Source organism: Orycteropus afer, unplaced genomic scaffold (assembly GCF_000298275.1).
Source record: "Orycteropus afer afer isolate SDZICR_OR568_19922 unplaced genomic scaffold, OryAfe1.0 scaffold00032, whole genome shotgun sequence".
In the NCBI taxonomy this organism is placed as follows: Eukaryota; Metazoa; Chordata; class Mammalia; order Tubulidentata; family Orycteropodidae; genus Orycteropus; species Orycteropus afer.
Window position 1 is genome coordinate 9534379 of NW_006921619.1, and position 27902 is coordinate 9562280.

A 27902-nucleotide genomic window follows, 5' to 3' on the forward strand; every position below is an offset into this window, starting at 1 on the left:
GAAAATAAATACCACATCTAAGGTGTGCTGCGCAGGCAGCTCTGGGGGCTCTTGGAACCGTCTCTAAACAAACACATCACTACCACGAGAAGACTTCAGGAAAATAACAAGTGCCCACAGACAGTGAAAGAACCAAGAATGGAAACAGCTTTCCACAGCCTGTCTGTCTTCTCAGCAAGTTGAGGGAGAAGTTGTCGCTCAAAGGATAACTGAGATACCAACGTGCGCTCCCTGGGCCCTGCCAAGGATTATGCTCCGAGTGTCGGAGGCCGTTTTGTCTCTGTACAGAGGGACCTTTGTGCAAGTTCTCTGGAATGGGAGTGCCTTTCCTTGGCCACATCCGATTTCACCATAGGCAGGAAACCTGCAGCCTGCTCCTTCTAAGCGTCCATTAGGAAAGTTGCAGGGCTGAGGGAAAGAAAGGGGGATTTCTCCTTCAGTCTCAGAATGTCCTACTCAAGGCCTTCGAGGAATGTGGAGTTTGATGCATGAGCCCACCAGACCCTTGTGGGTTCCAAGTCCACTCAAAATGTTCCTTTGGCACTGGCTCTGTTAGGGTTGTATCCATTAATGAAAGAGAACGTATGGCAAGGTGAAGGTTTTCTTCCTGAAGGGTGGCTTTGCCTCACTGGTTAGAGAAGAGTGTGTTTGTGTGTGTGTTTGTAAATGTGTGTGAGAGTGTATAGTTACAGTTTCTTGTTTTATCTCGTGTTTGATACATTGTTTAATCTTTTGAACGGCTCTTCCTCCTCAGTGAAAAGAAGCTGCTCTTCTGGGGAGGCCCCATCATCATGGGTGCTTGGTTCTTGTGAGTAATTTTAATCTAAAAGCAAAGAGGCAGAAATGAATTAGTGGCGTGCAAATCCCAGGGTCCTACGGGAAAGTGAATTGCAGAGATAGAAAGGAAGGCCAGCTTCGGGTTGGAAGGGGCCCCATGCAGAAGGACGACTGTCCTTGAACGGATTCAAAATTGGCAACTGGACCCTGACTGGGCCTGGAGTTTGGCACTGCTGGAAGTGAGGGGCGGAAACACTGAGGAGAGACAGGTGTGAGCTTCCCACGTGGTGATCAGCTCGCACCTGTCTTGTGTTCTTGCTATTCATAGAGTCTCAGAATGTCACAGCTGGAGGGGACCTCAGGGACCTTCTCATTCAACCCCTTTGCTGGAGAGATGAGGTAATGGAGGCCCAGGCAGTTAGGCCTTAGATTGGTGTAAGGTCACAAGAGAGAGGCAGAACAGCCAAAGCCCAGTTCTTCAGATTCCCAGACTCCATTGCTCCGGGCCATTCCTGCACAGGCAGTGCAGAGATATCATTCAGTAGCTCAGAGTTGACCCAGAAGCTTTAGGCTGACCTGTGATCCACTCAACATCATGTGGCAAGTTATCAAATTAATCCCTTAGATGTTTTTTTTTTTTTTTCTTAGCCTTACAGAGAAGACCAACTTTCTTTCAAAAGCATATATATTTTTTAGAATTTTAGGTTTTATGATTGTTTCTTCTGCGAACTTTAAGACAATTGGAAGTGAAAGACATTGGTGAAATCTCATTTTTTTGCGCTTCTTCCCAACCTTATCCTCAGGGCATGGCTTCAAAATGCTTATCCCTATTTAAGTGTGTCCTGATGATACTGCCACCTTAATGATCTGCATTATCAGCCCATCAACAATGTTGACCAAGTATGACATATATTCCAAGTAGGAAGTTGATATTGGAACAGAAGGCATTTAGGATTCAAAGACCAGGGTTCAGCCCAAATGCTCCCACTTTTTTGCTGGGCACCTTTAGACAAATCATTTAACCTTCAGAATCCATACTTCCAGAACTGTAAAATGAAGATTATAACATTTATCCTATTTTTCTCACAAACTTGTTATGAGAATCAGGTGACAGGATATCAATGAAAGTCCACTATAAACTGTAAAATACAATGTAACATTTAGTTAAATAATTGTTCTCTTACATTTAAAGAGAAAGAAAAGGGTGCATGCCAAATGAAACAGAATCTACGAAGCCATTCTCATGATTTTTTCCATATTATTTGAAACGGCCAAGTGTGAATGCAGAAAACAACCAAAGAACTCTTAAAGAGAGAGACTCATCCTCAGATTTGAATTAATGTAGGAGAAATTAAGTGGTGTCACAAGAAGTTAAGAAGGGAATCAGAAGACTCTGAGTGGAGATTTGGGGAAGAGTTATGTTAAGATTTGAAGGAAGGAAAGGAAATGTGTTGGTGAAAAGAGAAAGGGAAGACACTGTGCAGAGGTGCTACATATGAACATGTTGAGTGGGGGCAAAGGATGAGAAATGAGGCCAAGGACACACATGGGGCAGTTGGTATAAAGGAGGGCAGCAAGGACTGGGTGTAATGTGAGGTGCTGGGAACAATGATAGAGGGCCTTTTAACCGAGAAAATAAAATGATGAAAATAAAAGAGTTTGAGGGAAATTATTCAGCAACTATTGTAGGGTGAGCTGGAGTGAGGAGACTGGCTAAGAGGGTACTACTGTAAGCCAGGTTTAAATTTATAAACCCTCAGGAAAGGGAAAGAAAAAGATGGAACCAAAAAACATTGCAGAGAAGCAGCATAGCCTGGTGATAAAACAACCAACCAATCAACTGGAAAATAAAATCTGTTGCTGTCAAGTTGATTCCAATTCATTGTGACCCCATGTGTTACAAAGCAGAACTGTTCCATAGGGTTTTCTTGGCTACAATCTTTATGGAAGTAGATTACTGCAGTGCCACTGGGTGGGTTCCAACTACCAACTTTTGGGTTAGTAGTTGAGCGCAAACCATTTGTGCCACCTGGAGCATGGTGAGAGGAGTGGAATGTGACCCTTACCTTTGTTTCCAGCAGCCTGAAGATCTGGAAGAGGAGTGAATCTTTCTGTTTTGTGGTAATCACCAGAGAAGCAAACCCAGAATACACTGAGAACCATTTTGTTTTATGTGCCTTATTGTGACCATTATGCTTGTTCCAGAATTCATGGAAGTGAAGCATAGACTGGGGACTGTGAGAGCGCTTGTTTAGGATACATAGTTTATAGCACTGTGATAATGATTTGTGGTGCATTCTGCTGTGGCAAGCCTTTCCCTCCTGAGCCCCTTGAACACATGAATCCTTGAGGGGAAGATCTTCATCTCATTCATGCTTGGTATTCCCTGCACCAGTTCAATGTTTGGCTCAGTCTGTGTGCTGTGGAAGTATTGACTGACTAGCACAACCAAGAAGAAAATATCTTGGCGGTGGAAATGGCTATGTTTGGGGCAGAGGGTGGCAGCTGGAGCACTGCCTGCCTTTCCTGATGGTGTCCGTGTTTTTAGATGATAGAAGATCCTTGCTTCTCCTTTTTCTCCCTCTAGCTGAACTATGTATTTGTTAGCACCTCTAGGGCAAGAGGAGGAAGTGAAACTCAAATCCCTCCCATTTGGCTTTTCAGCAGTTTTGACCAAGGTTTTCATAGGGTAGGAGTTTGGAGCTCCTGGGTAACATGAATTTCTGTTTGGTTTGTAGATTTTTTTTTTTTTTTTTTTACCACAGCTACCTAAGAGTTGTTTGTTTGTACACATAAACAAACCAAACCCGTTGTTGTTCAGTCTATTTCTATTCATAGCGACCCTGTAGGAGAGAGTAGAACTGACCTATAGGGTTTCCAAGGCTGTAATCTTTACGGAAGCAGACTGCCACATCTTTCTTCCTGTCTGTACACAAACTGAAGGCAAAAAGTATGAGATCATTTCTTCATTTAGAGTCCAAGAGATGTCACTTCCTTAACACACATCTCTTATTAGGAGGGGCTGTGGTTCTTAGTTGCCCTAGAGTTGATTCCAACTCATGGTGACCCCATGTGTCTAAGTAGAAGTGCTCCATAGGATTTTCAAGGCTGTGATCTTGCAGAAGCACCGCTCCGGTCCTGTCTTCTGAAGTGCCCCTGGGTGGGTTCGTCTGCAAACCTTTTGGCTAGTAGTGAGCACTTAACCATTAGTGTCACCCAGGGACACCTTTAAACAAACCAGACCCACTGCTTTCAAGTTGATTCTGACTCACGGTGACCCTATCCCAAAAAACCCAAACCCACACCCATCAAGTCCATTCCCACTCATAGAGACCCCCATTGGGTTTCCAAGGGAGTAAGTCCTTTGGAAAGTTGATTATTTCATCTTCCTCCTAAAAAGAAGCTGGTGGGTTTGAACTGCTGACCTTCTGGTTAGCAGGCAAATGTCTTACCCACTGCACCACCAGACTTCCTTATAGTGAACCTATAGGACAGAATGAAACTGCCCATATGGTTTCCAAGGTTGTAAATCTTACGGAAGCAGACTGGTCATCTTTCTCCCGAGGAATGGCTGGTGGGTTTGAACCACTGACTTTTTGGTTAGCAGCTGAGAATTTTAACCACAGCACCGCCAGAGGTTCTTAGGAGGGGCTAGTGGATGAAATAGTTAAACTCGCATTTTAGGAGGTAGAAGGAATCCCTGGGTATGCAAAAGGTTCAGTTGCTAACTGAAAGGTTCAAGTCCATTCAGAGGCTCTTGGCAAGAAAGGACTGGTGATGTACTTTCAAAAAATCACCAGTTGAAAACCCTATGGGACACAGTTCTCTGATACACATAGTGTCACCATAAGTCGGAGTTGACTCGATGGCAATTGGTAAAACCGCCTTTTCAACACCTGACAGAAAGAAAGACTCCTACATTTTTGTAGTTAAAACTCCAGCTTCTCTGATAACTGGGCAGGTCAATCAATGAACTGAAATCTCTATTATTTTCTTAAAATCCTTTCATATCACCTATAATACCCAACAAGCACTAAGGAAAGCAGCCTCACTGATAGAGTAGACTCTTCAGTGGTAGCCCAAAATTCACAAAATTGTCACAGAACATGATTTTCCCTTTAAAATGATGTAAAATTTTAAACTTCCTAGTGCTCGTGGTTGACTTTGTTTTGGGGGCTATTTTACACAAACAGAAAAAACAAAAACACACACAAAAAACCACTTATTCTGACCCCCATTGGATTTCCAAGGCAGTAAATCTTTATGGAAATAGAGTGCCCTGTCTTTCTTCCTCAGAGTGTCTGGAGAGTGGGGGTTGAACTGCCAACTTTCTGGTTATCAGTCAAATGCCTTAGAGTTTCTCTTTCCACAAATCAACAAATTTTTATTACTTCAAGAGAAGTAATAAATGGAGGAGCTCCTTCCTAAATGTTACCTTCTTAGGGCACATGATTTAAATTACATGGTATGATGATGGCCAATGACCACATGTATGGACCCTTCTGAAATCTTTGGGAAATGTCAGAGATGGGCTCTAATTTCGGCTGGTGAAAAAGAAAATAGAAAAGCACAAATCTGAAAGATTTTAAATAGTTTCTATGATATTGAAAAAGTTAAGGAAATATTCCTGTTTAAGGTGAGCCTAGGGGAAGAGGGAAGAGAGTTGCATAGTCTTTCAGGTTTAGCTATTTCTGGGTTCTGTAGGATCTTTCAATGTCCTGTTTCATGATAGTGTTTCCTGTCAACAAAGGTCTTCAAATGTAGCTGGACAATGGGGATTACAAAAGGTGGAGAAGTCTGGGACTTACTGATAAGTCAGGAAGCTGGACTAGATTATTGGTGATCCAAGTGTGGTCCCCAGACCAGCAGCATCAGCATCACCGGGGCTCTTCTTAGAAATGCAAGTTCTCAAGTGCTGAATCAGAATCTCAGAGGATAAGGTCCAGCAATTTGTGTTTTAGTATGCCAGTTGAATGCACACATAAGTTTGAGATCCACTGGATGGGATAACTTTCAACATTTTCGATCTTTAAGGTTAACATTATGCCACCTAACTGTGGTACTAAAACATGAGAAGTCATCTTATTGCTGCAAGCATATATTATATACATATATTAACTTTATATGTATAAACATATTTATATGTATTTATATGCTTATTTTTGAGAATTTAGGAAGTACATAAAAAAGAAAAAAAAATCCCAAGAGGTAATTACTCTTTAACTTTTTGGTATATTGATATCCATTCTTTGTTTCTATGCTTTCACGTTTTTAATAAAATAAAAATCAGCTTCTTAATTTGCTGTTTTCATTTAACATTATCTTGCAAGCACATCCACTGTCAATAAATATTATCAGATATGATATCCAATGGGTGAAGATCACCCCATCTGATGAATCTAACATGGTTTATTTAACCATTTTCCTAAATGTTGGGCTGTTAGGTAATTTCCTAACACTTTTTTGCTATTATGAGTAATAGAGAAATGGACATTTTTTGACACCAATCTTTATCTATCTATCTATTATCTATATTTTTGATAACATGTATTTTACTTAATATAGATTCCTAGGCATATAGGAACAATTTTAAAGGGTTAAGTGAGATGAATTGGGTCAATGTATATTAATATTTGTAAGGGTATTCTTGATCCATAGTTCTAAATGCTTTCCAGAATTTCTGTACGAGTTTATATTCTTGCCTCACTGTATGAGTGTGTTGGTCACATGGCACCCATGACAGCTATTAATATTACACTTTTTAAATACAGGTTTTCCCTGCTATCTGAAAGCAGTGTTCCTATGAAACACTTTGTAAGCTGAAATGGCATAAAGCAAAGAAGCAATTTCCATTAATTTATATGGGAAAAAATTTCAAGTGTTCCCAGACCCAAAAAACAACCTACCAAATTGTGGTAGTTAAGTTTGTGTGTCAAGTTGGGTGGGCCTGCTTGAGTGACCGGGCAGCTGGATGTAGTTATTCCCCATGGTGAGACTGGTAATTAATTCTATGGTGGAATTATTGGAGCAGCTGAGTAGCTGCTTTAGGGCTGTAGTCTGCTTCCCGTACATAAGAAGCAGCTTTGGGAATGGTCTCTAGGTTATGGCACTCTTGAACCTTGCATGTAGCCAAGCTGTTGTTCAGCAGCCTGCCATGCTCTGCCGATCCTGAGACTTTCAATGGACTTAAATTAATGGCCTGCCGTGTGGTTTGGTAACATCAGGACTGTGCCATTTTACCTGTCGACCTTGGGCTTATTAGCATCAGCAGCCAGTAGCTCCCTGAGTGAAGAGATGCCTCTAGCTTCAGTGGGCCAGGAGCAAGAGGTAGAGCTGAAGCCCAAGATCGAGGGGCTTTCACACAGCCCCTAGAGCCTGGCACTTTGAACTTGAACTTAAAGCCTTCAAACTGTAAGAGAATAAACTCCTGTTTGTTAAAGCCATCCCATTTGTGGTATATTCTTATCAGAGTGGCACTACGTAACCAGAACACAAATCATACTAAACAACACACAAAACCTAAAATAACACTAACATTTATTATTCACAGATATAATTCAAAGACATGACAGGTTGATGCTGAGATGCTGTGTATAGTTCTGGGGAAAGGAGCTTGATGACACCACTCTTTTTTTTTTTTTTTATTAGGATTTGGGTGAAGATTTACAGAGTAAATTCACTTTTCATACAGCAGTTCACATATACTTTGTCTCATGTCATTGACCAAAATTTACAATGCAGCAGCTCCCCTCCCACTTCCTCCCCATAGTTACCTCCTCCCAGTGTCCATCCCTTCATACTCTTCGAGAGGCCCATTGTCTGCCAACCCTGTATATGATCTTGGATACACTCTCCATTTAGACATACATAATTGTTTAGCTTGTTCACCCATCTATCCGTCCCTATACCCATGTTTGCTTTCATTGACAACTCAGTATTGTATTTACAAAGGGGTTCATATTTGTTGTTTGTACTGCCCATGTAACTCTCTCTGTCTTTCTCATCCTCAATGCTGCCATATTGGTCACTCACATTTGGTACATTGCCCTTCTCTTCACCCAAATCAATATTTATCTCTATCTATCTAACAGCATTCCCTCCCCTTCCCTCCCACCCCTGGTAACCAACAAAGAAAATGTCCTCCAATATATAAACCTTTCCTTAACCTTCACAATAACGGACTAATACAATATTTGATGACACCACTCTTGCTGCTCTTGGTGTGCACTGCCTCTTTAATAAATATTGAATGCTACCTTGTGTGAAAATCCTCTTCAGATTTCTTTCTGTTAGTGACAACAGGTACTAACATAGGTCCTCCATAAAAGCCAAGCGGTATAAAGTGAACTTTTGAAAAGCAAGGGATATCTGTATGTGATAATTTGATAAATGAAACATGGCATAATGTCTTTCTAATCCATTTAACTTGAAATGACTTCCTTTTTTTTTCCCCTTTAACTTGTGAGAGTAGATATTCTTTCATAGGTTTATTAGCCCCACAGTATTTCTTCTGTTAATTGTCTGTTCACTATTGCATTGTTAGTATCTTTCCTACTGGTTTCTAAGAGTTATATATTATGGAAATTAACCTGCTCTTTGAAATAGCTATTGCAAACATCTTGTTATTTGCCTTTTAAAGACCTATGATGATTCTTACAGAATTTTAAATTTGTTAGTACCAAAGTATGTCACTTTTCCTTGTTTTTAGACTTAGAAAGTCCCTGCCTATAGTATTATTATAGTCACCTATTTTTCCTCTAGCTCAACCAAACCAAACTCATTGCCTGTGATAAGGTTGTATGTCAGCTTGGCTGGACCATGATTCTAAGTGGTTTCAGCAGCTGTGTGTGGTGTGGTTGCTCCCATGATGAGATCTGATGTAAGGTAGTCAAGGCCATGGTGGGATATGCTTTAAGCTGCCAATCAGTTGAAAGGAGTTTCCTTAGGGGTGTAGACTACATATATATATATGGATGTCCTGGGAAAATGCCGGAATCTTCTCTTGGATCTGGATCCTGCCGTACTGCCTGCCATTCTTGGGTGCATTAGCCTTCGCAGCGGTGAGTCAGGAAAAGCCACTAGCTTTATGCATGACCCATGAACTTGGGACTTGCCACCTCTACAGCTGTGTGAGCCATTTCCCTGAGAGAAATTTCTCTCTCTCTCTCAACTTTACTGGTTTTGCTTCTCTTGAGAATCTAGCCTAAGACACTGCCATTGAGTTGATTCCGACTCACAGTGACCCCATTGGGTTCCTGTAAATCTTTATGGAAGCAGACTGCTTCATCTTTCTTCTGTGGAGCAGCTGGTGGGTTTGAACCACCAATATTTTGGTTAATTCTTTAATTGAATTGGAGATATCTTTTTGGAGTATAGTTTGAGGTGAGAACTGGGTATATACATGACATTTTCCCAAACAGGCAGTTTCTTGGATACCTTATGTTAAATTGTCCATTTGTTTCAAATTAGTTTGTGATCGTTAGTTTTCATTTGTACTAGGGTTTCTTAGGGCTCTTTTCTACACATTTGTCTACCCAGTTATATGCCAACCAGCATGTTACTCACATTATTGTGACTTTCTAGTTATTTTGGTATCTCGTGGGAAGTTCTTTCTCATAATTCTTCTTTTATAAAATGTCTTGTAATAGGTGCTGTTGTGTTGTTTCCACCTCAGAGTGACACTATCTACATACAACAGAATGAAACACTGCCCAGTCCTGTGCCATCCTCACAGTATTTGCTATGCTTGAGCTTATCATTGCAGCCAGTGTCAGTCCATTTCATTGAGTGTCTTTCCCTTTTTTCCAACCCTCTACTTTACCAAGCATGATATCCATTTCCAGGGAATGGTCCCTTCTGACAACATGACCAAAGTAAGAGAAGAAGTCTAGCCATTCTCACTTCTGAAAAACATTCTGGCTGTATTTCTTCCAACAGAGATTTGTTCATTCATCTAGAAGTCCATGGTAACATTCTTGTTTTTCACCAACACCACAATTCAAAGGCATCATTTCTTCCGTGGTCTTCCTTATTCATTGTCCAGCTCTCATATGGCTATGAGGCAATTGCAAAGACCATCGCTTGGGTTAGGTGCACCTTAGTCTTCAAAGTGACTCTTTGCTCTTAAAGATTTTAAAAAGGTCTTTTGCAGCAGATTTGCCCAATGCAGTACTTTTGATTTCTTGATTGCTGCTTCCATGGGGCTGTTAGTGGATCCAGGTAAAATAAAACCTTTAACAACTTCAATCTTTTCTCCATTTATCATGATGTTGTTTATTGGTCCACTTGTGAGTATTTTTATTTTCTTTATGCTGAGGTGTAATCCACACTGAAGGCTGTATGTAGTCTTTGATCTTCATCAATAAGTGCTTCAAGTCTTCTTCACTTTAAGCAAGCAGAATTCTGTCATCTTCATATCTCAGGTTGTTAATGAGTCTTCCTCCAATCCTGATGCTGCATTCTTCTTCATATAATCTGGCTTCTCTGGTCATTTGCTCAGCATATAGATTGAATAAGTATGTTGAAAGGATACAACCCTGACACACACCCCTCCTGATTTTAAACCATGCAGTGTCCCCTAGTTCTGTTTGAATGACTGTCTTTTGGTCTATGTGCAGGTTCCTCATGAGCACAATCAAGTGTTCTGGAATTCCAATTCTTCACAATGCCATCCATAATTTATTATGATTCACAAAGTCAAATACCTTTGTATACTCAATAAAACACAGGTAAACATGGGTGACCCTGCTGGTATTTGAACTACCAGTGGCTTAGCTTCCAGCATCACAGCAATGTGCAAGCCACCACAGTATGACAAACTGGCAGATGAATGGTGGATTAGCTATTGGTATTGTTTTGTCAAAAAACCCAAAAAGGTTCATTTGAATTTTGTTTGAGATCCCTATTTAGGAATACGGGATGTTTTCATATACAAATCTTTTTTTTTTTCCCCAATATATATTGGTTAAGTTTTATAGTCCTCTTCACCCATTATCCACAATCCAGTTTAGTGTTTTAAGCTTTTCAATGTTGTTGGATTATAATATTTCAACTTCTTTGCTATTACTTTCTTCTGATTGCCTATTGTTAGTATACAGACAAGATATTTTTATATATTTTTCTACATAGATACATAAGCATATCATCTGCAAATAATGACAGTTTTGACTTCTTTCCATATAGCTATATTTCTTTTCTGTTTCACATATATTGTATTGGCTAGAACTTCCATACAATGTTAAATATTAATGATGATCGCTAGCTTTCATGTTTTGTGTATGCTTTCACAAGAATTCTTCTGGTATATTGCTATTAAGTAAAACATTAGCTATTGGTTCAAGATTTGTTGTTGTTGTTGTTTGCCATCGAGTCGGCCCCGACTCATAGCGACCCCTCCTTGGGTTTCCGAGGCAGTATCACTATGGAAGTAGATTGCCCCATCAAGATAGATTTTTTAAATTATGTTAAAGGAGTATCTTAGTGGTCTTAATTTTTTAAGAGTTTTTATTTAAACAAATTAGAAATGGGCTTGAATGTAATTGACTATTTTTGGTGCATCTGTTGATATTGTTTTATATAATTTTTCTTCCTGAACTAGTATAGAAGACTTCCTAGCATTCCCTTGATATGCTCTTCTTGAGGGATGAATAATTTTTTAATATACCTACTCCACACTTATTGACTATCTCATTATCTGACATTTCACATTTATGTAAAAAAATCTACTTTCCAACTATTTTGCACATTAATGATATATGTTTGGCAGTAATGAATACCAAGTGTTTTGGTTACCTAGTGCCGCTCTGACAAGAAATGTACCACAAATGGGATGGCCTCAACAAACAGAAGTTTATTCTCTTACAGTTCAGAGGCTTTAACTCCAAGTCCAAAGTGCCAGGCTCTAGGGACTGTGTGAAAGCCCCTTGACCTTGGTCTTCAGCTCTGCCTCTTGTTCCCGGCCCACTAAAACTAGAGGCATCTCTTCACTCAGGCAGCTAGATGGCTGCTCAGGCTAACAAGCCCAAGGTCGACAAATAACATGGCACAGTCATGATGTTACCAAACCACATGACAGGCCATTAATTCAAGTTCATTGGAAGTTCCAAGGTCGGCAGAGCATGGCAGGCTGCTGAACAATGACACAGTTACATGCAGGGTCCAAGCATTCCACAAGCTAGAGACTATCTCCAAGGCTTCTCCTTATATACAGGAAGCAGACCACATCCCAAAGGCAGCTACCTGGCTGCTTGTAGTAGATCCCACCATGGAGTTGATTGCTAGTTTCATCATGGGGAGTAACTACCACCAGCTGCCCAGCCATTCAACCAGGCCTAGCCAAGTTGACATACAAATTTAACTACCACACCAAGGTATAAGGTGAAAGTAACACTGGCTGTAATGGTAAAAGTTGTGTCTCAATTCATGGCTGGGCCATGATTAGCAGTTTGGCAGCTATGTGTTTCAGTTACCTAGTGCCACTCTGACAGGAATACACCACAAATGGGTGCTTTTAACAAACAGGAATTTATTCTCTTACAGTTCTGCTGGCTAGAAGTCAGAGTTCAAAGTGCCAGGCTATAGGGGTTGGGCGAAAGCCCCTCAGCCTTGGGTTTCAGCTTTGCCTCTTGCTCCCGGACCTCTGAAGTGAGAGGCATCTCTTTACTCAGGCAGCTGCTGGCTGCTGAGGCTGACAAATTCAAGGTCGACAAGTGAAAAGGCACAGTCCCGATATTAGCAAACCACACAGCAGGCCAGTGATTCAAATCCATTAAAACTCCCAAGATCAGCAGAGCGGGGCAGGCTGCTGAAAGAGGACTAAGCTACCTGCAGGGTTCAAGCATGCGAAAAAGCTAGAGACCTTCCTCAAAGTTGCTTATATACTGGAAGCAGCCCACATCCCTAAAGCAGTTACTCCAGCTGGAATTAATTACCAATCTCACTATGGGGAATAACTACATCCAGCTGCCTGGTCACTCAACCAGGTCCAGCCAAGTTGACATACAACCTTAACTACCACACTATGCAATGATGTGCTTTGGCAGTTATGTAATGTCATCCTCCACTTTTGCATAATGGTGATTTTCACAGAGCTGGTCTTTGGAACCTGTCCATGCTAATAAGTGAGAATGGGTATATATTGTTGAATTCTATATATAAATAATTAGAATTTCTGTATTATATTCACATTTAAGATTTTTAAGTACAATGTTTGCCAGATTTTTGTTTCTGTTTTATATTGGTTTCATAAAATGGATTGGGTAGCTTTTCTATCTTTACCTATACTATAGGACAGTTGGGAGCTCTGGTGGTATAGTGCCTAAGGCATTTGACTGCTAACCAGAAGGCTGGCGGTTCAAACCCACCAGCCACTCCTCGGAAGGAAGATTGGGCAATCTACTTCTGTAGTGTTACCACCTTGGAAACCCAAGGAGGGGTTGCTATGAGTCAGATCCAACTTGACGGCAGTTGTTGGGATTGAACCGCCAGCCTTCTGGTTAGCAGTCAAGTGCCTTAGGCACTATATCACCAGAGCTCCCCCATATGCTATGGATTATTGAAAAAAGAAATATGTAAGTCATTTACAGGTTATAGAATTTAGCACATATCTATTAATCTCATTATTTTATCCAAGTTTTAAGTCTTTTTCCTACTTTACTACAAAGGTGGAAACAAATATTTTAAAGTCTCTCAACAATTGTCTTTCTGCCAATTTCATACTGTATATTTATTTTTCCTCAGAATATATATATATGTACATATATATATATGCATAGTGACCCCTCCTTGGGTTTCTGAGGCGGTATCTCTTTGGAAATAGATTGCCCAATCTTCCTTCCGAGGAGTGGCTGATGGGTTTGAACTGCCAGCCTTCGGGTTAGCAGTCAAATGCCTTAGGCACCAGGCCACCAGAGCTCCTACACTATACATATACATATACATATACATATATATTCACAGTATAGGCAGTCTCCAGGTTATGAATGAGATCCATACCTACTTGCTGCTTTAAAAAAAATTGTAGGTGAGTTGTAACAGGTGCATATAGTTCTCAGTTAGCCTTTAGTACCAGAAAAAGCTTGAAGACTCTTCAATGATTTAAAAGCTGCACTTGGAGCAAGTGAAGGGAATTGTGATGAATTTGTTGCAAGTAGGGGTTTATTCAATTGGTTCAAAGTGAGGGCAAATTTACATAACATTAAAGGACAAGTAGGAGTGTCCCTAAAAGCCAAATGTTTGTAACTGGGGACTGCCTATATATGCTTTGATTTTGCTATAATATACCTAACATTTTATAACTACTACACCTCATAATAGGAGCTCTGGTGGCACAGTGCCTAAGGCATTTGACTGCTAACCAGAAGGCTAGAGATTCAAACCCACCAGCCACTCCTTGGAAGGAAGGTTGGGCAACCCACTTCCGTAGTGATATAGCCTCGGAAACCCAAGGAGGGGTCGCTGTGTGGGATATGACTTGATGGCAGGGGGGTACATCTTATAATTGAGTGTACTTTTTATGAAATAAAAAATGATCTTCCTTATGCTGTATGTTTTTGGAATAATGGAAGGTTACTTTGCCTAAAATTAATATAATTGACATTAACACTTTTAAATTCTCTATGCTGATACATTTTAAAAGATATATAGGTATCCTTTAGTTTTAAGAATATCTCTTGTAGAAAGCATAGAATTGGATTTTAATTTTTAACCACTATGAGAGTATAGGGCTTTTAATCGGAGATTTAGCCCATTTATGTTTATTGTCAGTACTGACTTATTTATAACCTCTTTCATCTTCAAAAGTTTTTTATGTGTTTTCTTGCTGCTTGCTCTCTGTCATTTACTACATTAGTAGGATTCATATATTTTAAGTCTCTCAGATTATAAAATTTTAGTTCCACTAGTAATTACCTAGTAATTAAATTTTCGTTCTGATTTATACTTTGTAATTATCAAAGTAAAGGGAGAAAATGGAGAGTTTAGCATACTTTACTATTTCTTCAACACTGTTTTTCTACATACTTTCTGTCTTTGTTCATATAATCTTAGGTTTGGGATCTAGGTTATTAGTGTTTACATTGTATCTTCTCTTTCAAAGAATAATTTTTGTCATTTGCATTCAGTTGCATAACTATATGTAACAGATTTTTTTTTTTAAAGCTTTATTCTAATTTAATTTCTTTCAATTATTACCAAAAGTTATTTTGTGCAGTAATGTCCCATTCTTAAGCCCTTAATTTTGAATCACTTCTTGTTTGGTGTGTTCCTTCAAAAAAATATTTCAAGAAAAGTAGAGAATGACTTTTTTTTTTTTAATCTTCACATATGAATTTCCGTGAACGCTACACCATAAAATCTTTGGGTCACCATTTTTTTTTTTTTTTCATGGTGAGTTGTAATCTCTGAAGGGTAGCATTAAGAGAGGGTGGAGGTGGGGATAAGGGTAATATTTGGCTAATTCAAAAAACAGTGTCTGGATTTAGTGTAAAGGCAATTCAGTTTTCAGATTTAATAGAGACCCCAGGTAGAAAAGGGTTTACCGTCTTCCTGCCTTTCTTTAGGAAACAGGAAGAACTTGGATAGATGTTTTCAATTTAGCTCCAACAAAATTATAAGTAGTTGAAATTCCCTCCAATCCTCCTAATTCTAGCAAAGTGGTAAATTAATATTAGTTTTGCTATGGTGTGCTTTTACATTTTTCTTAGTCTTCATAGAACCAGAAGTTTGAAGAAAGTTTTTGCACAACAGTTTCTATTTTTGATAACCTTTACAGAAGATGCCATCTCTTGAATCTCTAGGGATCAGTGTTATAATTTATAGCACATCTGGGTGGTGTAAATGGTTAATGTGCTTGACTGCTAATTGAAAGGTTGGAGGTTCGAGTTCATCCAGGGATGCCTTGAAAGAAAGGCCTTGCAGTGTACTTATTAAAAAATCTGCCACTGAAAACCCTATGGAGTACAGTTCCACCCTGATACAAATGGGGTAGCCATGAGTTAGAGACAACTCTGTGGAAACTGGTTAGATACATGGAACAAAGAGTTATAGAAATACACCTAGGTTTAGGTAGAAGTCTCATGAAAACCTCTGTGTAACAGTAGAAAACAACTTGATGTTTTGAATGGGTCAAATCAGCAGGTTATTGAGGTATTTCAAAGCCCATTAGCACGAGGAAATTTAGAAACACAATTGTCTTTTGAGATTTGCACATTTATGGTAGTAATGAGGATATTATTATTAAAGTAGTATCTTGGTGGAGGCTCTGAAAAAAATGGTTTTTCTTAGCCAAAGAGTTCCTGGCTAGGTTTCTGTTGGGAGGGATGCATGGCTCCTAAAGTAATACTAAATGGACAGTTAACATGGGTAAGGCAAGTCAGGGAACGGGGAGGCTCCCTTTATTTTTGTTTGCTCGTTTGTTCATTCATTTATTCATCATCCAACAAATATCACTGTGTAACTACTACAAACTAGGCATTGTGCTAGGTACCAGGTGAGAGCTCCGTGAACAAAATGTGTTCCTCGTGTGGTTTTCCTTTCAGTGGTGAGCTCCTTTAGGTCCTCAGGGCTGTGGCCATACCTGTGCTGAAGTGTGTCTGTGCACTGTGGGGAGTTCTCCCCCAGGAGCTTTAGTGTTCATGGCAACTGGGCGGTTGTAAGGTAAGTGAAGTTCTAGAGTAAGTGTGCAGATTGGCTTCTAGATAAGAACAGACTTTCTAACAATTAGATTTGTTCATCAGCTGAACAATCTTCCTTTTGAGGTAATAAGTTCCCTGCCACTGGAATGGTTCAAGCTGAGGTGGTCAAAGATACTGTGGATGAAGTCTCAGAATGTATCAACTAGAATTGTGAGCTCTTAGAAGACAGACTTGTGTCTCATTCAGTTTTGTAACTGGTGCTTAATAGTGCCTGACACATGACAGGTATTAAATAAAATCTGTCAGGTAAATGAATGGATGAGTAAATAAAATAGAAGAGATGGTGAACTCATGGCTTCCAAAGTCCCATGTAACTCGGACATTCAGTGATTTCATATTAAATCGGTGCCTCAGAGTGGCCCAAAATAACGTTTCTCATTCCCATTTCAGACTGGGAAAACTCACCGTGCAAGGCGGCTGCATCCAGGGCTCTCCATCCACTTGCATCGGCAGCAACTTGTTAGTCCTTTAATCCCCAAAACCAAGAGAAAACAGTGAGTTTCCTGGAGCTGAAGAATCAGGGTTGTTCAACCAGAGAAACAGAAGTGGGTAGACCTTACCTGCTCACCTAGGAGTCGTTCCCTACGACTCACCTAGGTTCCCTAAGACTCTCCTGGGGATTTTATTAGAAGTAGATTTCTGAGCTCATCTTAGGGATTTGACTTGGCAAGTCTAGGGCCAGGCCTAAGGATCTTCATTTTAATAGCACTATGGGTGATTCTGTTGTCTTGGTAGCAGACCACACTGAGAAATAATGCCCTGGATGAGCAGTGAAGCCCACAGAAGCAGCCTGGGAAATGATGGCCAACAAGTATGGCAGCACCACTGCTGAGCAGACCCTTAGTCAACAAGTAGCCAGAGGGCCTCTAGTTCATGCCAAACACTCTACTGCTTGGGTTATGAAATGGTAAAGGGCCTGGTTTCAATGTTGAGTGAGAGATTATATCATGTCAATGAGGTAATGTCTCCAACCTATACAAGGTATACATCAGGCCTGAGTGTGTCTTGCCTTGTACTCCATCCTAACCATCATTTCTTACATCCTGAACAACTATACACTCCGGGGTTGCAAGGACAGTGGACCTGGGATATCTGAGAAAGGGAGTCATCTGAGAATGTTATTTCCATGGACAGGAGGAAAATAAAAAGTGTTAATTTTCTTGCTTGGAGCAAGGCTTCTCTGACATATGGATTTCTTAAAAGAGAGGCAAGAGGCCTTTTGACTTCCTTCTGTGGAAGAATTAAGATTTTGCACTATAATGTCTTGGGAGAAAGGGCAAGTCCTTTTGGAAGTCTGAAGTAGTAGGAATTAGTTACTGCCCACTGACCATAGCCTTCCCCTAGGTTTGACATCAGCCCTGTTGTTGAAGTTATAAAACAAGGGAGGGAAGTTGTGTTTTGATGTAAATGATGTAGAGGATATTTAACAACAAAAAACAATAAATCTCATAATAATAACAAATAATAAGAGTGGCATTTTGATTGTTGGGGCTGAAGCCAGAGTCTAGGAAATTCCCAGAAGGATGGGGTTTAAGGTTCACCCCGTTTCCTCTGGAAAGAGATCTACTTAATATGAAGAAAAAGTCTTCCCTTGTGTACACATGGCTTTTTTTGATTTCTCAGAGATCAGGGTTTATATGCTCTATGATCTACATAAGGTATGGCTCAGATGTGCTAATGCACCAGGCTGACTCAATATCACAGTCATAGAGAATGGACAAGGAAGAAACTAGAGAGATTAATGTGGAAACGGGGGCTTCAGCACAATAGTCCTGAAAGAAAGGAGAGCAAGGCTTTGGGGAATAATAGAGAAGACAGACAGAGGGAATTAAGACCAGGGACAAGTGGGATAATCTGCATCTAAAGAGATGTCATCTGGGGACCTTTCTGAGGTGTGCAGGATCATGTCTAGCACAGTCTCCCCAAATATGATCTGAGGGCACTTTCCTAAGAGGTTCTGAGAGAAGAATGTTCTGAGAGGGAAGGGTTCTGTGGTCAAATACTTTTGTGAAACCCCACACATGCTGCGGTCTCCTCTAGGAGATCTCCAAGGCACACTAATAGATTTGACCTGTAGAAATAGAATAGAAAAAGGAAAGGAATAAAGACTTCCAACACTTTCAAGTAGAAAAGAATCTAAGACAAAATGTAACAAATTACTTTAATTAAACTGAGGCAACTGAGATCAAAGGACCCCTACATTAGACCTCATCTCTTCCAGGACCCTGCAATGGGTGACCTGTGCAGTCCATATCCTGAAGAGTCATCATTCTCATAGTTAAATATGACAGTTTGCTGATGCTGATGGTTTAGTTTTAGAAAAGCGTAAGGCAGTCCTCAGGTTACAAACATCACTCAGACAACTCGTACTTGCCCTTTAATGTTCTTGGCCCCATTTTAACAACAGAGCTAACCCCTACTCGCAACAAGTTCTTCATCACAATCACCTTTACTTGCTGTATGTGCAGATTTTAAAGTACTGAAAATTCTTCAAGCCTTTTTTGCACTAAAGTAAGGCGAAATAAGAACGCTATGCACCTATTCCCACTCACCTACAAATTTTTAAAGACACATTCAGGAATGGATCTTGTTCATAACCTGGGGACTGCCTGTATAGGAAATAGCATTTCCAAGGCCATTATCTAAGAAAGAGCAGAGCAGAGAACCTAGTTTTTGTCAGTGTGTGATCTCTGGCATACATCTAACGTTTATTTTGTAATGATAATAAAGGCAAGGAGTTGGACTTCTGATTCTCTGGACTTTATAATCTTATATTTCTATTTAGAGAATTTCACCATTTTATTTTAAGAGAATAGCCAACTGGTTTTGGTGGACCCTGTAGTTAACGTCCTGTTGTTGTTGTTGTTATGTGCCATGGAGTCAGACCCGACTCATAGTGACCCCTCCTTGGGTTTCCGAGGTGGTATCACTATGGAAGTAGATTGCCCAACCTTCCTTCCAAGGAGTGGTTGATGGGTTTGCCTTAGGCACTATGCTACCACAGCTCCCAGTCGATATCTTAGATGGCTGCAATATGCCTGGTTTGGAAAATGGTCTGTAAAGACATTCTTTATAAACTGTATCAAGCTTCCATTCTAATTCTTCCTGCTCTGAAATGTAAAAATGGCTTCCTAGCTGTTGGTTGAAAGTCTGTTATGTAAGACAGAGAGACTCAGAGACTGCTAGGTAATGAGGAAGCATACCTGACAGTAACAGAGGAGCACTGGGCCAGCCTCCTGCCCGCACTCTTCAGGCCAGTGTAGATCTGCCCCATCTCCATAGCTCCCTCTAGCCCCACCACTTCAAGGAGCTGGTCACCAAGGTCTGCAGAGTGAGACAAGCAAAATCAACACACACATATTTCTGTTTCTCAGGCTGATTCTGGCCAGAAGGCCTGGTCCCTGGATAGCCAACTCAGATCTGTCACTATCCCTTCTTCTTCCACTAAACAGCTTTTTCACACTCACTCTGAATACAGCGTTTTCCCAAAGGTCAATAAATGTATCTTTCAGGAACAGAAGCTTAGATCTAGTGAAAAAAGGTTTTGATTCAGAACATTAATATGCATTCAATGCATAGGTTGGCATATTAAGAAGCCTCTTCAAATGTAGAATAACAAATGACAAATCAGCTACTTCTGAAATAATTTTCGATTGCTATCTAAAGCCATTTGGGATCAAGGTAGAAAGGAACGTTGATGAAGATCATTATCCATAGCTGGATCAAGTCTCTCTTCTCTGAAAAATATCTTGGCTCAACTGATGATGACTGATGGTTAATTTACCTCAGTTTGGCCTGTGGTAAGCCACTGGAGAGCCAACCTCCTTGGACATCCTCTGGGAAATCTGTGACCTCTTTCAGGACACCAGGTGCCTAGTCTGAGCCAAGGAAAATAATATTCTGGGTTCATAGTAGAAAAGGAGGAACAAAAAACACAAGTCTTAGGCTCAGAGAGGCATAGGGGATTAATGGCCTCCTATGGTGCCAGCTGCTTTTGATTTAGAACCTGGGAAGGCTCTTTTTTTCAGTCTGTGAGACTTGGATTATGCCTACCCAATTTCTGGTGAAAGCAATGGCAGGATTAAGGTTTGATGTCAGTTTCAAGACCAATTTTTACAATACAACTTTTATTTATCTAAAACAGAAGAAAAAGAAGAAAGAAGCAAATTCTTTAACAGCTCCAGTTCCTTTTCCTGTCGAGGCAATGTATGTTTCTCCTAGGTTGCAGCCATTGTTTAACATCCAACTAATAATACATTAGAAGATTATGTTTATATAAATGTTTATATTTATTTAACAGATGGCTTCTGTCTTGTATGGTGCCTCCTGCAGTAGTGTAACAGTGTTTGTTAAGCTTGGCAGAGAGATATTTGGGTTTGTCTTCACTCTTTTGTTTAGAAGACTAACATTGTTTAAAAAACACTCTCTTGATGGATGTATTCCTAATAAGTCCTGTTAAACAAACTATTGGGCTGACCACAAATGTGTCAACATTGCCATAGTCTAACCAACTGATAATCAGTGATGGACATCATCTGCCAACAGATACACAGATTGCATTAGGCTTTCTGTGACAGGCACATAGCTGTTTCCCTCTCTATCCATTGACAATCCCATTTTTCTCAAGTACTCTTTTCTTCACATCTTTGAAAGGATACTGTCTCCTTAAACACTCCATCTCATTTGGACTTGGAACAAGAAGTCATGGAAGGGCAATGTTTGTTTAGGAGAATGCCCCAGGCTCTCTGAAGGAGTTTGGATTTAATAAACAATGAATATCTAAGCCTCTAGTCACTTAATTAGTTCCCTCCTTACCAAAGAGGGTTGAATAACCATTGGATACTCTTAATTTACTGTGTCATTCTAAAAGTGTCTGTGAAAACAACGTGGGTTATGAGAGAGAAGAGTGGGGAGGGGCAGAGAAGTGAAAGGAGGAGGAGGAGGAAGAAGAGAAAAAGGAGGAGGAGGAAAGAAATGTATAGAGAGTGAGGGGAGTTATGTGGGGGTAGGAGGGGGAGGGGAAAAGAGAAGAAAACATTTTAGAAGTTTCTCCAGTTGCAGAAAGGCAGATGCCTTGTCAAATATGTTGCTCTTTGTACCAGGCTTTGGTATCTGACAGCACTGTGATAGTTCAATGTTTTCCCTCCTTGAAACATTCCCTGGTAACAAAATGTTCTAAGAAGCAGAAAACTTAATAGACTCAAGTGTTTCAGCTTTTGCAATGTCTTGGTCTTTTAACAAATTTTCCTGTTAAATGGCTTTAACTCTAAAGTTGTTATCACTTCCCACACATTACCTTGCTTCCTGGCTCTAGAAGAGAAGTAATGAAAGCTGATCTCATTGGTATGGCGTAGCAGTGGGGTGGGGCTTACCCACTGTGGGACTAGGGATATAAATATAGGGGAAGGGGCTATGATCTTGTTATACATTTTACTCTTCTGTCTTTGAATCTGTACTCTGAACCTTGCCTGGCAGAGACTGGAATGACTCCTGTCTACTAATAAGGCAAGAGTTAATTAACACAGCTTATCTTTGTTTGCAGCTTCCTAGAATGCCTACCTGGAAGTTCTGAATTAAAGAAACCTCTCTAACTTTGTTCTCCAAGCTTACTGGACCACAAAGACCTTCCTGTATGTGATATCTATAAAAAAACCCATGGAACCAGTATTTTTTGGAATAAACTTTGAAAAATTCTGGCATCACTTAATCTGCTTCTTCCAGCACAGAGATATTTAGCCACAAATTAAATTGGGAGTGAAAATGAAACAGAAAAGAATGTAAGACAATATCCAGACACAGAACAACTAGTGTTTAGGAACAGAATCCAAGAGCAGGACATCTGGTATACCAAGTGTCTGTTTTACCTTAAGCACCAATGATTCAGAGTGGTTTTGGCAATTCATATCATCTCCATATTGTTTTTACATGCTTTAACTCATTAGTAGTTAAGATGGAATGTCCATGTACCTTAGTAAGACAGGAACTCATTCACTCATTCATTCATTCAACAGATAGTTACTGAGTAACTTGCAGTGCCAGACACAAAATGTGCCACTCTTGTAGGATGTGGGGTAAGAGGGCAAACCAGAATTAGGTGTAAAAAAAATGCTGTGATTGAACTATAGAAACAAGAAATCTTGAGTGACTGATTCTAACTGGGGAAGGTAGGAAAGGAATGTGCCACAGATATATAAAGAAAGTCTTGAAGGATGAATGCCAAGGTAACTTGCTAAGTTCAGAAGGGGAAGGAGAGATGACACTCCAGGCACAGGGATGACCATGGTTAGGGTTGGATAATTACAGGACAGAGAAAGAAATTAATTTAGCAAAAACCCACTTGGCAATTTCATTGGAAAATATTAAAAAAATACGTTTTTCCTCTAAGGAGAATCACTGTCCAGAGAATCTTTTTGCCAAAGCTATAGGAAGAGGGTCTCTGGGGTAGGTACAAGTTTGTTGAAGCCACAGAGTCAGCCTCTCAGCATTGCTCTTATTTATTACTTGGTAACAAAGCATTTGTAGCACTTTGTGTTTAAGATACACTCTGTGGGAAAGAAAGAAGATAAATGGGAGAATGGAAAGAAAGAATGTAGAAGCAAAGGAGGAACAGAAAGGAAAACCGTAGCAGTTCCAATCTAGCCCACCTGGTTCAACCTTCAAAATGCTATTTTATAAATACAACTCTGATCATATCACATCATGCCAAAACTTTTTCAATGGACAAATGATAGCAACAATGCTGGGGAAGAAAGAGATGATGAAATGTATATTCTTTCATAGTGATGATGAGTCTATAAACTGGAAAGGAAGTTGGCAAATTGTTGTAAGTCTTAAAACTTTCATACCCCTTGAACCACTAATTTCTTTCTTGGTATTGATCATCAGAAATCATTGACAGAACAGAAGTTCATACAAACATGGTCAATATGGCATCATTTATAATAGTGAAATTCTTCTTCCTCTGCCATTGCCACCCATAACTATGGTAATAATTAAATAAATTACAGGATATCCATAGGAAGGAATTGTATGCCACCACTAAAATATTTACAAAGATTCAATAACATGAAATATGTTTGTTGTTGTTATGTGATGTGCCATCGAATCAGACCTGACTCATAGTGACCCCTCCTTGGTTTTCCGAGGCGGTATCTCTACGTAAGTGGATTGCCCAACCTTTCTTCCAAGGAGTGACTGGTGGGTTTGAACCACCAGCCTTCTGGTTAGCAGTCAAGTGCCTTAGGCACTATGCTATCATATTAAGTGTGAAGGCAGGATATAATCTTGCTTATATAACATGCAATCAACAAGGTAGGAATATGTACAGAAAAAGGACAAATTACAGCAAAATCTTCACAAAGCTGAATTGTGGTAATTGGATTCAAGGTACTTGATATATTTTCTTTATGTTTTTCTGAGTGTTTTCCATATATGTGTGTGTATATACATACATATATATATATACATATATATATATACACATATATACATACATATATATATATATATATATACATACATATATATATATATATATACATACATATATATATATATATATATAGGAGCTCTGGTAGCATAGTGCCTAAGGCACTTGACTGCTAACCAGAAGGCTGGCAGTTCAAACTCATCAGCCACTCCCTTGGAAGGAAGGTTGGGCAATCTACTTCCATAGTGATAACACCTCGGAAACCCAAGGAGGGGTCGCTATAAGTTGGATCTGATATGTATGTATGTATATATAACTTTTTAAAACTTAAAAGTCATTTTAAAGATCCATCGATTGCCATTCATGATGTCCAAACTCCTGGACTTGATGGTCAAGACCACTCCCCACCATCGGGCAAAAGGCTACCTCTGTAGTTTTACTCCCTGACACTATAGGGTTAGGAGCCTGCTCCAGACATACAAAACAACCTGTATTTTCTCAGATAAACCCTCCTTTTCCCTTTGCTGTGCTTTTACATATGCATTAGCCTTGTCTGAAATGCCCTCCCCCACTTTTACTTGCCCATCAAAACTCAGCTCCAGTGTTAGCATCAATTTCAAGATGTCTTTCTGGAGCTCTCTGCCTGCAATTGATTTAGATACTTCTCCAATGTTCCAGGTAGGTGTGGTAGAAAAAAGAATAAGGCAGGAGTTGCTGCTGGCCATGAACAAGAGATGGTTGCTGGGTAGCACAGGGTCTAGGTTGAATACAGAAGGAGATGAAGGTCTGGACAAAAAGGGAGAAGGCAAGAAAGGACTTGAGTTCTAGGAACATGTGTTGGAAAGAGCTGCTATGAGCTGCTCTAGTGGATGACAAGGTTTACCTGTGGCCCTAATGATGGGAGGCTAAAGTGAAAGGTAGTAATGGGAATTAGAGTCAAGGAGCAGTGAGTCTAGATTGGTGGTTCCTAAACTTTGCTGCATGTTAGAATTGTCTGGGGAGCTTTTGAAAATAATGATGCCCCGGTTGTACCCTGTTGTTTTTAGGTGCATTGATTTCAACTCATAGTGACTCCATGGGACAGAGTAGAACTGCCCTACAGGGTTTTCTTGGCCCTAATCTTTATAGAAGCAGACCACCAGGTCTTTCATGGAGCTACTGGATGGGTTGAAATTCTCAACCTTTTGGTTAGCAGCTGAGCTCTCAACTATTGTACCACCAGGGCTCCAGGTTGCATGTTATACCAGTTAACTCAGAACATGTAGAAGTGGGAGGAAGGCACCGGTATTTTTTATTTTTTTAAGGTCCCTAGGTGGTTCTAAAGTGCAGCACAGTTTCGGATGCATGGTCTGGACACTGGGTGTATCATCCCTAGAAGCCAGTGGCTCTCGATCTTGGACCAGTTGCGTCAGCACCACCTGGGAACTTGTTAAAAATGCAATTTCTTGGGTCCAACCCATATCTACTAAATCAGAAACTCTGGGTTTGAGCCCAGCAATCTGTGTTCTAACAAGCACTCTGGGAGATCTTGAGGCAAGCTCAAGTCTGAGAACTTGAGCCTTAGGCAATGCAACAGCCCCAAATGTTTGCAGGAGCTAGAGTGAAGAATATCAACAAGTTATTTCCTGATTGCTTTGATCTAGAGCTTCTTCAGGTGAAAATTGGAAATAATAATGTGGTTGTGAAGTTTAAGTGGCAGAGTTGTATGTGAAAGTGCCTGGTAGCAGTAAGCACTCCACATACCAGCTTCAGTTCCCTTTTCTGCCACATGCACTCTAACAACTCCAATCCATCTATTTGTCTTCTTAGAGCTGTGTACAAGGGCCCCCAAACTGTAATATTTGGATGAAAATATATATTTTTAAATCTTCAGTGTTCCTAATAGATTTACACCTCCACGTGGACACTGGACATGCAGGTGAGCTTTAGGTAGGTATCCTAGACAATCAGTTTTCTCCTCCATTAATCTTTTCCCTTACTTTGTTCCTTTTCCTATTCCTTTTCTCTCAACATCCCTATTTTGCCTTTATTTCCTTAGTCCCAGCCACTGTTGTACATAGGGTCACTATGAGTCAGAGCTGACTCGACGGGCACCTAACAACAACAACAACAACAACAGTTGGTGGTTCAAACCCACCACCTGCTCCATGGAAGAAAGATGAGGCAGTCTGCGTCTGTTAAGATTTATAGCCTTGGAAACCATCTATTTTGTTGTTGTTGTTATGTGCCGTCGAGTCAGCCCCGACTCATAGCGACCCCTCCTTGGGTTTCCGAGGCAGTATCACTACGGAAGTAGGATTGCCCAACCTTCCTTCCGAGGAGTGGCTGGTGGGTTTGAACCGCCAGCCTTCTGGTTAGCAGTCAAGTGCTTTAGCCACTATGCTACCAGAGCTCCTTGGAAACCATCTATATATCTCTATATATATAAACCCAAACTCACTGCCATGGAGTCGGTTCCGACTCACAGCGACCCCCTTGGGGGAGCTCTGGTGGTGTAGTGCCTGAGACATTTGACCAGAAGCCTGGTGATTCAAACACACCAGCCACTCCTCGGAAGGAAGATTGGGCAATCTACTTCCATAGTGATAACACCTCGGAAACCCAAGGAGGGGTCGCTATAAGTTGGATCTGACTTGACGGCAGTGAGTTATCTCTACAGAAGTAGACTGCCCAGTCTTCCTTCTGAGGATCAGCTGGTGGGTTTGAGCCACCAGCCTTCTGGTTAGTAGTCAAATGCCTTAGGCACTATGCCACCAGAGCTCCTTGAAAACCTAGGGCAGTTCTATTCTGTCCTATAGGGTTATTATGACTTGACGGCAGTGGGCTTGGTTTGACCATTGTTAGGAGGAGGGGTCAAAGCTCAAGAATGAGAGGACAGGTGGCCAGAGCATTTGAATCTAAGGGTCACTTCGGACCTGTCCACTGCCCCCTCTGGAAGCCCAAGCAACAGTATCTAACTTGGTTAGCAGGCATGCAAGCTCATTCAGTATCTGCCCCGCACAAGTATCCCTCTGCCTGCAGAACTCCAGTCTCCCCTCCTGGGATGCCTTAAGCACCAGGCTTGGTTCTGGTCCAGTGCTCTAACAAAGTATGTCCCCCAACAACACAATGATTTCTATACATATCACTCTCCCAACTGCATTGTGAATAGAAGACAGGGACTTGTTCTTATTTTGTTTATCTCTGTATCCCTAGCAACTCACCCAGTCCTTGGCCTATAGAAGGCTCCCAATTAATGTTTGTGGAATAAACTGAATAAAGTAGATGTTTTAGTGCCAAAGACCTTGAAATATTTTAAAGAAGAAAAAGATAACAATTAGTGATGATTATGATAATGTTGATGATGATAAGTACTTGTCCAGAATAAACTGGTACTGGGTTTTCCATGAATTAACTCACCTAATATGCATGTAACGGATGAGGATGGCCCAATCCAGCCTGATTTTTGCCTCTCTCCCTTAATGCTTAATTTCTATGTTCATCCTCATCCTGACTGCTGATTCACATCAATGAAAATTCAGTCATTTAAGATGCAGCAGAAATGCTGGATATACAGATGTCATGATTTGGGCTCCTCCTTGTTGTGTGTGCTCTGGAGAAGTGTAAAGAGATCCTTAGCCTAACAGGATGCCCTTGCCACCTTGAGGGTTGGAATGGACCAGCCCAGGAAATCAAGCAACCATAAATGCAGATGCTGAAACCCTATGTGATGGAGCCAAAGGAAGTTTCTGAACCATCCCACCATAGTGGCAAGAAGCCTGCCCTATATCCTAGAGCATCGTGTAATATGATAAAGACAATGGACCCTATAGGAGAAAAAAAAACATGAAACAAAATTTAAAAAATCCCACAACAAAGATGAGGTTTACTGGTCAGATATAGACTGGTGGAACCTCTGAAATCACCTTTCAGGCCCAGAATTGAATTCACTCCCGTGGCTTAACTCTCAACCTGTATACTCAAGCAACAGACAGACCTATGAGCCTAACAACTACACCAGGGCG

General features: G+C 40.4%; 1 protein-coding gene across 1 annotated transcript in view; it reads right to left on the reverse strand.

The window, feature by feature from the left end:
- Positions 1-724: 724 nt before the first annotated feature.
- The window catches only part of DGKG (diacylglycerol kinase gamma), a 245632-nt gene continuing 218454 nt past the window's right edge, over positions 725-27902 (reverse strand). The window contains exons 22-24 of the mRNA XM_007935972.2: positions 19673-19793; positions 16875-16935; positions 725-823 (exon numbers count right to left, since the gene is read on the reverse strand). Coding sequence (XP_007934163.1) covers positions 725-823; positions 16875-16935; positions 19673-19793 — 281 coding nt within the window. The remainder of the gene's footprint in view (positions 824-16874; positions 16936-19672; positions 19794-27902) is intronic.